We start from the raw sequence: 16273 nt of genomic DNA, 5'->3' as shown, positions 1-16273 counted from the left end.
CACTCGAACACCAGAACCACACACCATCTGCAAAACCATACACTAATTCTCGGCCATTGTCTCAGTTTTCAATTCCATAAAACACTTTTTTGCAAAACACAACATACTCTATGTAACACACAAAAATCTAACAGGAATTAATATTATGGCAAAGGTGTTTGAAAATGTTTGCTTTTGAGATGTGTTTGTGATATTTTGAATGCAGTGCTTTATTTTGCAATAGATGTGAGGCATTTTGCACGTGCAATTCTTGGATTTGTACGTAATGTTTTGAAAAAAAGAGGCAAAGTTTTGAAAATTTGTGTAAGCAGTTGAAAAAAAAAGGTATTACAATGTTAAGTAGACTACCACTTTTCACAGGCATTTTGTTTAAAAAAAAAAAAAAGACACTTTCTTAGTTTTCTTAGAATTAGTTCACTTCCAGAATAAAAATGTCCTGATAATATACTCACCCCCATGTCATCCAAGATGTTCATGTCTTTCTTTCTTTAGTCATAAAGAGTTTAAGGGTTTTAGGGGGAAACATTCCAGGATTTTTCTCCATATAGTGGACTTCAATGGGGATCAGCGGGTTGAAGGTCCAAATTGCAGTTTCAATGCAGCTTCAAAGGGCTCTACACGATCCCAGCCGAGGAATAAGAGTCTAATCTAGCTAAAACTATCAGCCATTTTCTATAAAAAAGAAAAGAATATATAGCTGCATTGAAACTGCAATTTGGACCTTCACCCCTATGGCTCCCATTGAAGTCCTAGGGAGAAAAATCCTGAAATGTTTTCCTCAAAAACCTTTTCAACTAAAAAAAGAAAGACGTAAACATTTTGGATGACATGGGGGAACAAACGAATCATTTACAGGTTATTTTGCAGGCCTTATTTTGTACCATTAAGTGCTTAGTGTATGTGTTAAATACAAGCATCTCCCAGGAGTGTCACAACAAATTCCCAGTGGTTTTGTGTGTGTGTGTATATTTGTGTGAAGAATGCAGGCAGGATAAGGACATACGTCATTATGACTGATGTGTGATTAAGCGTTCTTTTCTGCCCAGGAGCACTTAGTGAGCAACAATAGGAGAGTTCAGACCGCAGCCGACAGTGGATGAAAAGAGGGCAGGACTGAAAACCAGTGTGAGTGTGTGTGGGCTGTTAACAGTTGTCAGGTAAATGTGGAAAGCCTGAAGCAGCAAATCAAGAAGTGCACATAGAGAAGGAATATGTCACCTGTCACACTTTGGGTGTGAGCGCAATAAGGCACAGCTGTGGGAGTTGTGTCATCCCTTCAAGATATGAAAGTGCACAGGTCTATAACAGTGTTTTCTCAATACTGCTACTTTTGCCCCCCAGCGTTGCACATTTTTGATGTCTTCTTCATCTGACACACCTGGCTCAACTCATTATTCAGTAGCAAAAACAGTAGCAAAAACATGAAGCGCAAGAATCTCCAGGAGCAGAATTTACAAATGCTAGTCGTTTTGTCTAAAGATTGATTGCAGGGGAACTGCTGCTCTAAAACTATTTAAGACTGAGGTCAAGCTTTGGCTCACTAGTAATAGTAGAACCCAGTTTGCCTCTGCTGGTAGATGCTGAAAGTGCACCGTCTGGACCCAAAAAAATCTTTTTTCATTTGATTTTTTTTTTTTTTTTTTTTTTTTTTTTTCAGAAATAGATATATTAGCAAGTGTCCTCTCCTCACCAAGACTGCAATTATTTGATGATAAATTCAGTAAAAACAGTAATATTCTGAAATATGATTACAATTTAAAATAACAGATTTCTATTGTAATATATATTAAAATGTAATTTAATGCAACGCAGCATCATTACTCCAGTCTTCAGTGTCACATGATCCTTTGGAATTCAGTCTAATATGCTGATTTATTATCAGTGTTGGAAACAGCTGTTAATATTTTCTGGAACCTGAGACTTTTGTTTCAGGATTGCTTAATGAATTTATTCTATGACTTATATTTACAAATTTAATTGCCCATATCTTAATTGACATATATAATAGCAGCACTATGAGTTCAAATCTAATGAGTGAATGGTTTAAATGAAAAGCAGAGACGTACATCTAATTAATGGAAATACTAAATAATAATATAATTAATTTCAATAAGTATTCCGTTTATAAATAAAACAATGTCACTTGAGGCCTTCTGTGCCAATTCTGGTGGGGCATCTTACCCCAAAAGTCTAATTTGATCTTTTACTTCAAAATAACAATATATTTTTTACTCCACAAATCTAAAATTATGAATTAATCATTAACAAATAGACACAAAAAACACAATAAAATACCATAGGTCACTATTAAACTGACTAAATCTCCCAAATGTTGATATTCAAATGAAATGACAAAATTACAAATAGCATAGCCATTTATCAACAGTGTTGAGATTTTGTGCTGTCTATGGTTAAGAGAAAAACTTAAGGTGGGGGGCATCTTTACCAGTCCTACCCTTTATATGTTTATAATGCATTATGTTACCAAATAATGTAGTTGCCTTTTATGTTGCAGCTTGAACAGTGAATGAAGACGCGCAAAGCTGGTCATGTAGTGCCATCATCCGGTAGTCAAAGGTTTTAACAGTGGTGTTGTACTGACATCTACTGGTCATTGTATTGATCTACAAGAAAGTCGATACATTTTCCGCTAAAATGCCATTTTTAAAAAACAAATAATGAATTCTAATGAATAAATACGTAAAGTTAAAGTTTTTAAAATTATTAAAATAATCCAGAAAACGAGACAAAAATGGAACATGGATAGAAGAAGGCCATACAGGTGACATCAGATATCCACATCATTAGATTTGAATGCAGATTTTAATAATATGGGTTAGTGTAACAATGTAAGGTATTTATTAAAATACGGGTTAATGAAATCCAAAAAAATAACCCAGATAGCACACGTACGTCTGCAAGATGTCTGTTGAGGATTGCGTGAAAGCATCTGCTTTGTACAAACATCTAACAGATGTCCGTAAGATGTCAGTTTTACATACATTCTAAATCATAAACATCTTAAAGACATCTAATAAATGTCTATTTGACATCTAAAAGGAAACTTCCTATAGACTTATTGCAGATGAGCAAACACTTTAATAAATATGTCTTGCAGACGTCAAATAGACGTCCCCGTGATGTACGTGTGCTATCAGGGAAACAGCTTTTAATGGAGACTAACAGTTATTCTTACATTCTTACATTCATTATATACTGTACTTAAAGTTTAGTTTAAAATCAAGACAAATTTTAAGATTAAAAAGAAAATGGCTTGATGACATTTGTTATTATATGGCATTATGTGATTTCACACCCATGTCTTTTTTCTACATAAGCACTACATGAAAAAGCTGAACAGGTTTGTCTGCTGTCAGTTGAACAGAATGAGACATGACATGACATGAATGACAACAAATAGGCCTAAGCAGTGGCTACAGGCCTGCACCTGTAATGTGGCATTTCTCTCTTCTTCTTTAATAACTATAAAGAATGTTTATCTTGATAAAATAAAGACCCAAGTTATAAACGTTGATATATAGGCTAGGTTGTAATATAGCCAGCTGTTTACTGACGCCGATTATAGATACAGGCCTATATGAAATATTTAGTATTTTAAAGTCTTCTTCCACAGCAGGAAACTTTTTGTCACAAGGTGACGCTGTATATTTAGTCTGGGGAGTTTCCTTCAATGCTGCAGACCAGCGTGCTCAAAAATCGGCACTTGAAGCCTATTCAGCTTGTTTCTACAGTCGACTCATTTATTCATTCCATCTGCTTAAAACAAGCATCTCTTTGAGGGCAAGAATGAGCTGCACGGCCTCAAGATAGTAAGTTGTTTTGAACACAAGATTAAAACATTAGACCATAATTCTTGCTAATACAATGAATTCATTTGTAATTAGAAATATACCTTAAAGTTTAAATGAATCTGCCAAACACAAGTAAATAAAAAGGTAGGCCTAAGACGCCATATTTGTTTTTTTCCCCCGCAAATAAAACAGACATTGCATTCTCCATATTTTCGTCAGTTGACATACAACAAAATCTCTCTCCACATCCAGCTACTGTACATTTAATAAACTTAAAATACACAAAGTCACTCACAGCCTCGTTTTCATTCGCAATATGGCACAAACCCTGAATCCAATACTGCGGCGACAACTGAACAAATTATAGGCTAGGCTACATTTATATTTTAATGGGATCCAGTTATCACACTTTTTACTCTAATGATCATTTCTTATATTATGGTGTTTTTGAATGTCACTTTTTTTCAGATACTGTAATTAAACCGCATTGTGTAGGCTAATATAACCTATACATTTATAACATGGTGACAGCACATGGATTAAAAAATACACAAAAAATGTTCTGAGAGTGTAGCTTTATTTCGTTTACATTTTATAATACTGTAACATTTTTGTTACGCTTATTCTCATTTAAGTTGATGAGATAAGTTTATGAGAGCAGCATATTAAATCACTGCTTGAAAAAAACACATTTGTGTACGTAATGTTTGGATTTGGCTTTATATAAATTCGATATAGCCCTGTGACAACAAGCCAAGGTCTGTCCTAATAACCGCATAGTAGAAATATAAAACCAACTTTCAATCGTATAAATATTCTAATGTAGACCATGTTTTACATAGCAAGTCTTAGCATTTGTAACCTATTGTCGTCTCCATTTGTAGAGTATGTTGTCTGTAGGAACACATCATCCATGAATACCACATTAAAGCACATTATCTGTGGAACTGCTGCGTCGGGTTTGTATTATTACCCCTTTTTCGCTTCCAAACCCATCCTTCATTCATTTCTCTCGCTGGGCCTGTTTCCAATCTGAGGACATGCGTGATAGATTTGTGAAATCATGCCCACCCACGTCATCTCTACGCTCGGTGGGCTCCGGTATCAATAAGATTATATGGGCAGGAAATGTAGAAATCCTCAACAAAGAGCTGCATCATTAAAACAAACACCCCACGGCCTTCAGCAGCCAAATGCGAGCGAAAATGGTTCGCTTTCATCTGAACGACCCGACAGTTTTATACGATATACCTAATTTTTACCACGCCATTAAAGAAAACTACTTTAAGCGCAACGGGAAATGCAAGATATTAGGATAGAGGAAACATATGTGCGAAGATTAAATACTGCACCTTATGATAAATATTAGAAATCTGTTTCTTATTTTAGAGTTGCTTCAAAGCTGAACGACATTCAGGCTATTTCATATTCTGAAAAAAAAAAAATAAAAAAAAATCCGCTGTCATTTTACTTATCTATTTTAGCTTTGGTCTCTGATATTTTTACACGTTATTTTCTATATTTATTGATATATTTAATACTTTTGGGTCCCACTTTATATTAGGTGGCCTTAACTACTATGTACTTAAAAAAAATACTTAATGTTGTCATATTGTATTGCAAAACACTTTTGCTGCTATTGAGTTGGGATATGGGTAAGGTTAGGGAGAGGTTTGGTGGTATGGGTAGGTTTAAAGGTGGGTTAAGGTGTAAGGGATGAGTCAACAGTGTAATTATAAATGTGATTACAGAAATTAATTGTAGATGTAATTACATGCAGGTATTTTAAAATGTAAGTACAATATAAATACATGTATGTACACAATAAGTGCATTATTTCAAATGATTCATTTCAATGTAAGTACTTAGTAGTTAAGGCCACTTAATATGAAGTGGGACCATATAAAACAATGTGAATACAAATAATAAAAAAAATATTAAATATTTAATTGATAAAAATATTGTCAAAGAATATGCCACTATGTGCAATATACTGTCAATTGATTTGCTAATTTTGCTGCATGGCTAAAAAAAATACACGTTAAAGATCAGCTATCTCAGGAACGCACATCTCGCATGTTATGTCACGTTATGCATTTCGTACCTTGTGCCATTGTGGCAAATTCAGCAATTTTCAATAAACTTTTTTAACTTTTTCGATTTACATGTAAAATTATGTGAATAGAGAATATAGTATAGTACATACTGTACTATTATGTGAATAGAGAAACAAGAATAGGCTAATCTATAATCTTTTGGTGTTGGTGGGTTATTTGCAGTAGTTCATTTCTAGTTATTATATGCTCAGACGAGAGAAGGGCAGTGACATGCTTATGTTGATTTTTATTAGCCCACGCTAATTTATCTTTTTAATACTTTCGGTTAAACAAAGAATACGTGATATTCGATGTCAAACAGTTAAAGGAGCAGGTAGTGAAGTTTGTCTAATTAATTCCCAAAGTTGAGCGATGTAATACTCTTGTGACTTGAGTGATATGAAATCCATCATGGTTCCGTCAGAGGACTGTCTGCGGGTAGAACCTGGTCGAGTTGCCCTGTTTTCATTGGAGTGGAGCTTCTTCCTGAGAACTTCGTCATGACATCATCGTCATCCGATTCCCGAACAGCTGCAGGAATCCAGTTGCGTTGGAGTGGACGATGGACATTGCTGCATACGCAGCTCTGCAGACCTCCTGCGCTCGAATGGTGAGGATTCCTGTGTGGCCAAATTAAATCGCGTGGTTTTATCGCGTTTGTGTCTGTATAATCCATCTTCCAGGGTGTTCTGAGGAACCAGGAACAGCCCTTTTTCAAGTGAAGGAGAATTTAAGACTCTTGCGCGTTGCCATCTGCTTGTTTAGAACCCGTTTCGCATCTCCAACTTGTGGATTATGACCCTGGACACTGATTTAATGGATGACCTCGTTGTCGACGTGGTTGGAGAAGGTGGCAAGGAGTCTGGAGACGAACATCTTTCGACCTCGGCTCTTTCTGCATCCGACCAGGTACATAACAAGGGGGATAAGGAGCACGTCCCATCCTCCATATGTCCCTCAAGTTCGAGCAAAAGCACTTCGGTGAAACCGCCCTATTCCTACATCGCTTTGATCACCATGGCCATCCTCCAGAGCCCAAAGAAGCGTCTCACGCTCAGCGAGATATGCGACTTCATCAGCCACCGGTTCGCGTACTACCGAGAGAAGTTCCCAGCCTGGCAGAACTCCATTCGACACAATCTCTCCCTAAACGACTGCTTTGTGAAAATGCCACGCGAGCCCGGTAATCCCGGGAAAGGGAATTACTGGACTCTGGATCCAAATTCATCGGATATGTTCGAGAACGGAAGTTTCCTGAGGAGGAGGAAACGATTTAAACGGCAGCACTTCAAATTTGGCGTGTTCAAAGATCATGCGATGCAGCCGAGTGGCTTTCCGAACCTCGGCTACGGCGCGTACGGGCTCAGTGCATCCTGCGCTCATTTACCGGGTCTGGATATCTACCCGTTTGGCTTCCATCAACCCATCGGTGTGCCACCTGTTGGGAGCATTTTACCGGCTCTATCCACGCTTTTTTCGAGAAACTCTGTCACAGCGAAGTCTTTCCCACAGTCCCAAACAGTGGCCATCGAGCCTGTCACCCCTGGCCTCGCCTGCGCAATGGCCCCGACCTCTCCATACGCGTCCTCAGCACTGTTCAATCCGGTGGGCTTCCCTCGGGTTCTCAATTTTCAGTACGAGTACCAGAAGCTGCAAGATGTGCACAGCCACGTGGATTTGTCCACTAAACACAGACACCTGGCTAGCGTCAATGACTAGCAGCGCGTATTTGGACACGAAACTATTTTTTCTCAGGAATTATTTCATTTATCCCGAGGTATAAAAGTGTGTAGAGCATCGCGTCGAATGTTTGCGAACATTTTAACGAACTTTTGACTTTAGTTTCTGTCAGGAATTCATCCAGTGAAGTGTTTCTGTTACATGCTGAAATTGTTTATTGATGCATGTTGTTTCATTGGAATGATTAAATATCGAACGAATCGACTATTTAAATGACGAATTTCCTTTTCGCGTTTTGACGGAAATAAAATTGACATTTTTAAATGGACAAGAAATGTCGTGATTTGTTCATGATTTGGCATGGACAGTGTTTCTTACTTAATACAACCAGAAAACGATTAGATTAGATATTTGTTGTAAAACAAATTATGTTTTATTTCAAAATTTCTTTTTAAATGTGCTGTAAATACAGAGCCGTTTTGCACTTATTTTTCAGACGTGGCTCTCTCATTTCTCCACAAGGATAAAGAATTAAATAAACAACCACCCAAAAAAAGGTAAGATCAGGTAAGATATCGATTGATAACATTTTGAAGAACATTAAATTTTATTATTCATCATCAGATTTTCAACAATGTGAATTATTCTCATTATCATGAATGAAAAATTAGGAATTTTGATCATTTTGACACGAGTGCATAAATAGAAACACAACGTGTGTGTATATGCAGGTCAGAAATAAACCAGGACTTAAAAAGTTACAATATTGCCCCATTTAAAACGCGAGGGCAAAAATGTGTTTTCCTCTGTTAAGTCATTTATCTGTTATCTAACATTTGATTAAAAATCTAGATAATAATCTAGGCCTATAGTTTTGGGTTTGTATTGATTATGGAAAGGGTTTTCAATGCTATCTTGTGCATTTTATGTGATTTTATAATAGCCATAATCATGCTTATTAATATTCAGACTTTAACTGGTTCAGTTGAAGTATTAGACATAAATGATTGGCATGTGTTTCATATGGTTAAAATAATGCTCCGAAATGGCCCTAAAAATCATTTACAGGAGAACATTTATATTGTCCCTTAACGTTTTGACATTTCTGATACTGCATAGATCTAAATGGCTGTTTATTTTTGTCTCCATCATAAATAAGCTAAAAAATTAGAAGTATATCACGTGTCCACTCGTATCGGTTTATTTATTTAAGTTATAAGCGGAAATAATCAACTGGATCAGTCTCAAATGCGCTTTACAAATATACAGTATCTCGCCTGAGCATGACCAGATTTCCATCTGAGCGCACACTGTAAATAATCACCTCCAAACGCTCAGCAGAGTCTTGACAGCTGACTCCGACTCAGGTGTATATTCACACTTTTATTAGTCTGACAATCATTTAACCCGGTCATTTCCGTCGTCGATTTAAAAGCTCGACACATCATGCATACAGCCATCACCACATGACCGCAAGTCTTTCCTTTCCCTCTTTTGACTGCTTTGATATGATCTCAGGGCTCGGTTTTTGCTTAAAACAGGGTTTGTATGAGTTCAAAATTAAATAAAAATTTAATTTTCAGCAAATTCATAAAATGATTCAACAAGAATTTATAAGTATCCTGGGAAACAACAGGCCACAGATTGGGGATGAAGAATAAAGACACCTTGTTGAAGTACAGATTTTATGTGTACCGTGCAGTGTGCTATTTTTATACATTTTATGTCATAAATGCATATGATTGCTGTTTCAGAAACACACAAGCAACCAGTGGAACTTCAAATTAAAAGCAATAAAGATAATGCAGAGGGCAGAGTGTCTTTGATGAGAATTGTAAAATAAGAGTTATACTCAATGATTTTATATATTTATCTAAATATATTATCTTTTTTTTTTAAATTGTGCGCCACAGATCTACCACAGCAAGTCAGTACGTCATATATCTCGAGTATTAATTGGTTTATGTTTTATAATACGTTTAATAGTGTCACTTTAACTACTACTAGCCTATTGCTACTTTTATTTTTATTATTACCAGACCGTTTAGAAAATGGCATCTAATGAGTAAAAGAATTCTACTTTTCCACAATGGTCTATTTATGAATTGCATTTTTATGTTTAAAATATTTTTTTTAGTAAGAAAAATCGATCCTTAATATTTTATCGCTGGCAAACAGTACAGCAAACCCATGCTTTGCAATTAAAAACATTTTAAATACAACATACAGATATAATAGGCTACGGTAGCTAAGTAATAGCAAAACCACGAGAGAGTCAAACGTCGCACGCATGGCTCGTTTAGCATCCCTCTGTGTTTATAAAATGAAAGTCATGCAAGCAAAGGAGCTCTTGATCTGGAGTGCCAGCCTGACATGACCGGAGGAATTCATCTCAGCTGGATCGTGAAATCACGTGCCTTATTCCTGCTTTCTCTTTGATGACCTTCCCAGTCCCACTATAACCATAATGCCATATAACGCTTATGAATAAAACGATTACAAAGATTAGTTTCATTATAGTCCAATCAGATATAAAGCAGCATTTTTAGTTTTATGTAAATAAAACGTCATAAATATGCTTTCGTATATCAGACTGAGGGAAATGGTTAATTTGTCTGACTTCCTTGAATTTCACCGTAATGCAATTGGCTGCTTTTGAAATCTTGTTTATTTGGATTTGACCTGTGCTTTCATGTTTGACGTTTTCCAGTCTTTCTTTAATTCATATGACTGAACAATGAGCCTGGAAATTATATGCCCAAATAGACTGTACTGGATTCATGTGTGAGAAAAGAAAAATAAAACAAGCGCAGAAGAGCCAGAACCAAAGTTAAGGCCAACCTGAGATAACTAAATTCCCCGCTGCACCTGACAAAATAAAGGAAACAAAAGGAGTGTGTCTTTGTGAGTGTGCGAGCACAAGAAAACTCACTAGTGTAAATGTGAACAGCTGTCTTTTGCTCGCCCACAGACTCTTTCATGCAGTAGATGGAAAGATTCCTGTTGTTGGCTTTGAATAACTGCCTCTATTTAGCCGCGTCCCAACAGAGATATCGAGACAAATATTTATTTCTGCAGTGACCATCACAGCGTATCTCTGACCCAGCTCCCACATCTTGCTTAATGACTATCGTCTTTCCCAGCTGCCACAGTTTGTGATCCTCAAAAACAATCTGCGAGATTATTTGCTCCAGTCAAATGACCGTCTAAGACCCATAAATTAAAACAAAATAAGTCATTTCACGTACGGAGACAGAAATCATAATAAGTCCTACATTTGTGGTCTGAAATTGAATACGTCATCTGTGAAAACTCCACTTCACGCTCCATCAGTGTCACATTAAGCATGTTAATAATATTGTGATTGTGATGAATTGCTCTTTATTTGACACCCTCCAGCAGCGCTGCCAGCGCTTTATTAGCAAAGACGTATTATAATTCATATTTTACCCTACGATACGGTTTGCTTTTACAAGGGAGTGAACGAGCAGGTTCGCTTTAAAGGTCTGCTTGTACCTGACCTGAGAGGCGCTTTCTGCTGTCTCCTCATGCCAAGTTAAACAGGATGGTTAAAATCATTCCTCAAAGCCTGTACCAGCTCGTGCAGGTCTCCTGCTCTCGCCTCCAGCCACGCAAAACAAAGACGCAGAGCTGCAGAGGTGCTCTGTGGGATATCCCACTCCTTCCAAGCAGCTTCCTGAAAAGGAAAATTCGGTTCCCTCATAATATTCCTGTGCGCTTGAGGTGTATTTAGTTGGGTTTAAGCCGTGAAGGTAATAAAGTAATTCAAGAGTGAAACAAAGGCATTCAATTAACGACCATTTCTAAACCTTTTTTTTTTAATGTAAAAATTAAAAAAAAGTAATGTACTACACTACCCATAATCCCACAACGAGTTTCCATAGTTACAACGTAACAGATATATATCAAAATGCACATACAAATAAACAAAACCTGTCAAAATAAACAAAATATAAAGTACATACAGAAGTCCCATCATTCTGTCAGAAGCAGTTGGTGGGGGTGTAACAATATACCGCATCGTGCTATGCAGCAATACAAAAATGCGACACTATGTGGATGTGGACAATTAATTGCAATATAGAGAATAATTCACACAGAAAATAAAATTGTGTCATCATTTACCCACCCCCCGTGTTGTTTCAAACCTATCCACCTTTGTCTTCAACGCCGGAAGTAAGCCTATGAGTAAGAATTCCGGGAACGAACAACGTGCAGTAAAGTGTAAAACTGTTTGCACTACAAACCAGTGTGTTCATAATTAAGATAATACATTAAAATAACATGATAAGACACACCAATTTGCAATTATAAGTCACAAACGAGTTATTCTGTAAAGCTAAATGCGCATGAGACCGGAAGCCACACCCATAAAGTTTACAAATGGCCGAGCCCGCTCTTACTGGAAAAATAAGGTGGATATAACTTTTGTTTATCTTCTGAGCACAAATTAGATTTTTTTTAATTTAAATAAACCGAGGAACACACACACATAGAGCATAGCGAATTCTGATGCGTCAATCACACACATTTGAGCGTCCGTGTTTACCATATTTGATTCTCTCTATGTATGTGCATTAATCAATATTTATTTGAAATAATTACATTTGTTCACTTGGATTAAACCGCTCAGTTACTTTTGTTATGATGTTTTATATACTTTTTAAAGCATGGACTTTCAATGGAGGGACTTAAATATCTCTATCTTCATTTATCTTTAATTTTAAAAATGAATAAAATTGTGTCTATAACGAAATGAGGGTCTGTAAATGATGGCAGAACTGTCATTTTGGGTGAACTATCCTTATTAATCTTGCAGTAGAGTTAAAGGTCATTTACACAGATGCAGGCCAGTTTGATAAAAAAGAAAGAGATGTGATTTAAAAGTAACAGAGGCCAGAAAAGCAGTACAATAAATGAAACGCTGTACTTCTATCCCTCACATCCCTCATTTTCATTCCTGTCTATAGCTGCACATTTAAACTACTACACAATGGAGGAATGAATGAATAAATAAATAACCCATTCTTTATTGAAGAATTATTGGGGTAGAAAAAAACCTATACTGAAAAAAATAAATGGGAAAACATCTCTGACAGCTGATAAAGTGGATAGACATAGTCTCTTATTAGAAACAAGTTGTATTTCAGACCAGATCTGATTGAAGAATCAGTCTGAAAATGTTGTCACAATGAAAGCTTTTTTTCTAAAACTAGATCTCGAATTTTACAAAGTCACTGCTTCTGTACAGTACGCACTTCAAACTCTCTTCATTATCTGATTTGAAATTTGTGTGTAGCACAGATGCTGGTGTTTGACTAAAACAACAACAACGATTATTCTGACTGAACCATCACATTTGTAATAAACTTTTGAATTTTGGCACTTTAACAGCTCGAAGCGACACCCTGGCATTGTAAGTGACATATCCGAGACCCTGGCCATAATGAAATCTGATCACAAGTAGTCACAGAAGACACATCTGAGACGCATGTAAACACCCAGTGTAAACAGCAATCTGTCTCAGCTGTCCACTTGTGATCGGATCACTAGTGACGGTTGTTAACACCAAGTGTAAACAGTCTTTTTTTAATCCGACACTCCAACATAATTGCCCTTTAAAGGGACAATAAATATCTACTAATGTGACTGTGACAGAGTGATGCACGTCCTTAACGAAAGGGGAGATGTTGTATGATGTCAGCACTTGATGTAGCCATTGATGTCACGTAAATGATCAGTTCCGCTCACACACACTTTTGCGAGCACCACACACACATTTGCTTTTCCTGGCAAACGTGTGCCGCTCTGCCTCTCCATTTGCACTGAATTGAGTTATAAATCACCCCACACCTCCACCCTTTGCCTTTCGTCAGTGGGCTCGAGTCCTTTTTCCAGAACCAAGGGGCCTCTGCTCGCTATTTTGCCCAGCTATTTATTTGAGGGGTGACCAAGTAGTGCACATACATTTTGCGTGCACGTATGCCAGTGTTTTTCAGTATGTATGTGGGAAATGTGTGCATGCATGTGCCCCCTCCCCATTCCCAACCCAGCTGGCTTCTTTGCCAAAATCAATTTGCCAGTAGATGACAGTGAAATACTGCAGGAAAGCCACCCAGAAGGGGAATGAGCTAACACCTCAGCCATGCTCCTTCACCAGTGGGCAGAGCAGATGAATGAACGGCAATGGCAGAGATGGAGAGAGAAAAAAGGAAGTGCAAATGGCCCGTAGGGATAGAAAATGAGAAATTTAATTAGGACTGCTTAATGTGTCCGTGTTAAGAAGTGGTGCATGGTTGTCTGCTAACCTCTAAAGCACCCTGCTGCTTTCATGCACATGGAGCCCTGATGCTCTGCTTAGTGCATACTGTGTAAAGAAACCTGGTGTTTATAAACAGCACACTAACATAGTATACTTCTTTCTGCAGTATAGATTATGTATACTGTGCACAAGGCAACGTGCTTGACTTCATCCTTCATTGGCAATATTATGGCCCAGAAGTAAATGTTTTTAGTCACTTTCTAAATAGTAAAAATAAAAACTCCAAATGAGGGATTTCGCTGCAATGCCACAAAGAGCCTTTCAGTAAACAGTTTGAACCATTTTTAGTATGAAGAACGTTTTAAAATTCTAAAGAAGCTTTTTCCACCATACATTCTTAAACGTTTTTTACTGGCATTTATAGTTTTGTGAAGAACCTTTAACATCCACGGAATATTTACATTCCACAAAAGTTTCTTTTTAGTGGAAAAAATTCTTTAAGTCATTAAAATGTTCTTCACACTAAGAAAAATTCTGTAAGATTCTGAAGTCAGTAAGATTCTGTAGGAAACCCAAAGTAGTTCTGCTATGGCATCACTGTGAAAACACCCCTTAGGAACCTTTTTTTTAAAAAAGGTAAGTAAAGAGCATTTTGCAGAATGGAAAGGTTCCATAGATGTTTAAGGTTCTCCATGAAACCACAGATGTCAATAAGGTATTTTTATAATACAATAAGGTATTTTGAGTGTAGAGCAGTTTCTTTAAATAAAAAATGCAAAACCATCATGCAAGACACCACAGTGTGCAGTGGTGTTCTGAAATGAGGAGGCAAAGTCGTCAAAGTTTTTTTTTTTAATCAAATGTGACCCTCATATTCATATCATATTTGTAGCAATAGCCAACAATACATTGTATGGGTCAAAATTATGTTTTTTTTTAATGCCAAAAATCATTAAGATATTAAATAAAGATTATGTTCCATGAAGACATTTTGTAAATTTCCTACCGTAAATTTATCAAAACTTAAGTTTAATTAGTAATATGCATTGCTAAGAACTTCATTTGGTCAACTTTAAAGGGTTTTTTTTCTCAATATTTAGATTTTTTTGCACCCTCAGATTCCAGATTTTCAAATAGTTGTATCTTGGTTAAATATTGTCCTATCCTAACAAACCATACATCAATGGAAAGCTTATTCATCAGCTTTCAGATGATGTATAAATCTCAATTTCAGAAAACTGACCCTTATGACTGACTTTGTGGGCCAGGGTCACAAATGTAAATTCATGTCCCTTTCACATCAGAAAAAGAAAATTTGGTCACACTTTATTTTAAGGTTCAGTTCTCACTATTAATAAACCATTAACTATGATTTTTGCCTCAGTAAACTCCTAATTTTCTGCTTACTAATAGTAAGGTAGTTGGTAATTTTAGGTATTGGGTAGGATTAGAGATGTAGAATATGGTTGTGCAGAATAAATGCTTTATATGTAATAAACAGCCAATATGTTATTAATAGGCGTTCTAATAAGCAACTAGTTAATAGTAAGAATTGGTCCTTATACTAAAGTGTTACTGAAAATTCAAATTTGGTAGAAAATTCTGTTTTATATTTTTACTTTAACGATGTAATCAATATTCTATTTATTAAAACCACATATAAATGTAATCAATTTACTGTTTTAATTATTTTACATTTATTCCAAAACAATAACTATATATATAAATATAATGTGAACTATTCGGCAATTCTTTTTAACAGTTTTTTTGGATCATCAGTCATTAAAGCTCTGTAAATACTGGTCACAGACACAGAAATGTACTTTAAATTTCAACAAGCTGACTACTCACTAAAACTCCCACTGACCATGTTTTCGTACTATTTTAAGTCTTATTTTGACGTAACACTTTGTTATATCTAAGTGTGTGAGTTGTTTACTTAATTTTTTACATTAGTCTTCCCATTAACACCATTATATTGTTCATTCAGACTGATTTGTGAATGCGGAACACGCAAACACAAGAGGCGGGATTTATCGCATGAACCAATCACAGCCAATCATAACCAGTCATATCCAATCATATTTTGATGGAGGCATTGCCTCCTCTAATGTGACTTTCCCCCCATTCATTCTCAGTTACCCCCCACCAAACTCACGGCACACATTAGGGGGTCTGTTAAAACTCAATGGCCTCAGGGGAGGCAAGAGAGACATGGACTCCCGTTGTAACTCTACCTGCTGGTGTCATTGTTGGACAATGTTTCTTTAAAAGAACGAGTGATTTTTACACTTTTTAATGTTATATTTTGTAATATTGGTGGTGTTTTTTTCTCATCCAGTATTTGGAGGAGACACTGCCTCCCTTGCCTCTTCGGAGGAAACACCCCTGACTACTATAAT

General features: G+C 36.4%; 1 protein-coding gene across 1 annotated transcript; it reads left to right on the top strand.

Moving 5' to 3' along the window:
• The first annotated feature begins 6339 nt into the window (after positions 1–6339).
• Positions 6340–7886, top strand: foxd7 (forkhead box D7). The gene has a single exon (XM_051106045.1). It carries the CDS (start codon positions 6704–6706, stop codon positions 7625–7627), a length of 924 nt encoding a protein of 307 aa, XP_050962002.1. The 5' UTR covers positions 6340–6703; the 3' UTR covers positions 7628–7886.
• Positions 7887–16273: the final 8387 nt, after the last annotated feature.

Source organism: Labeo rohita, chromosome 3 (genome assembly GCF_022985175.1).
Source record: "Labeo rohita strain BAU-BD-2019 chromosome 3, IGBB_LRoh.1.0, whole genome shotgun sequence".
Lineage (NCBI taxonomy): Eukaryota > Metazoa > Chordata > Actinopteri > Cypriniformes > Cyprinidae > Labeo > Labeo rohita.
This window is presented reverse-complemented; position numbering and strand designations above follow the sequence as displayed.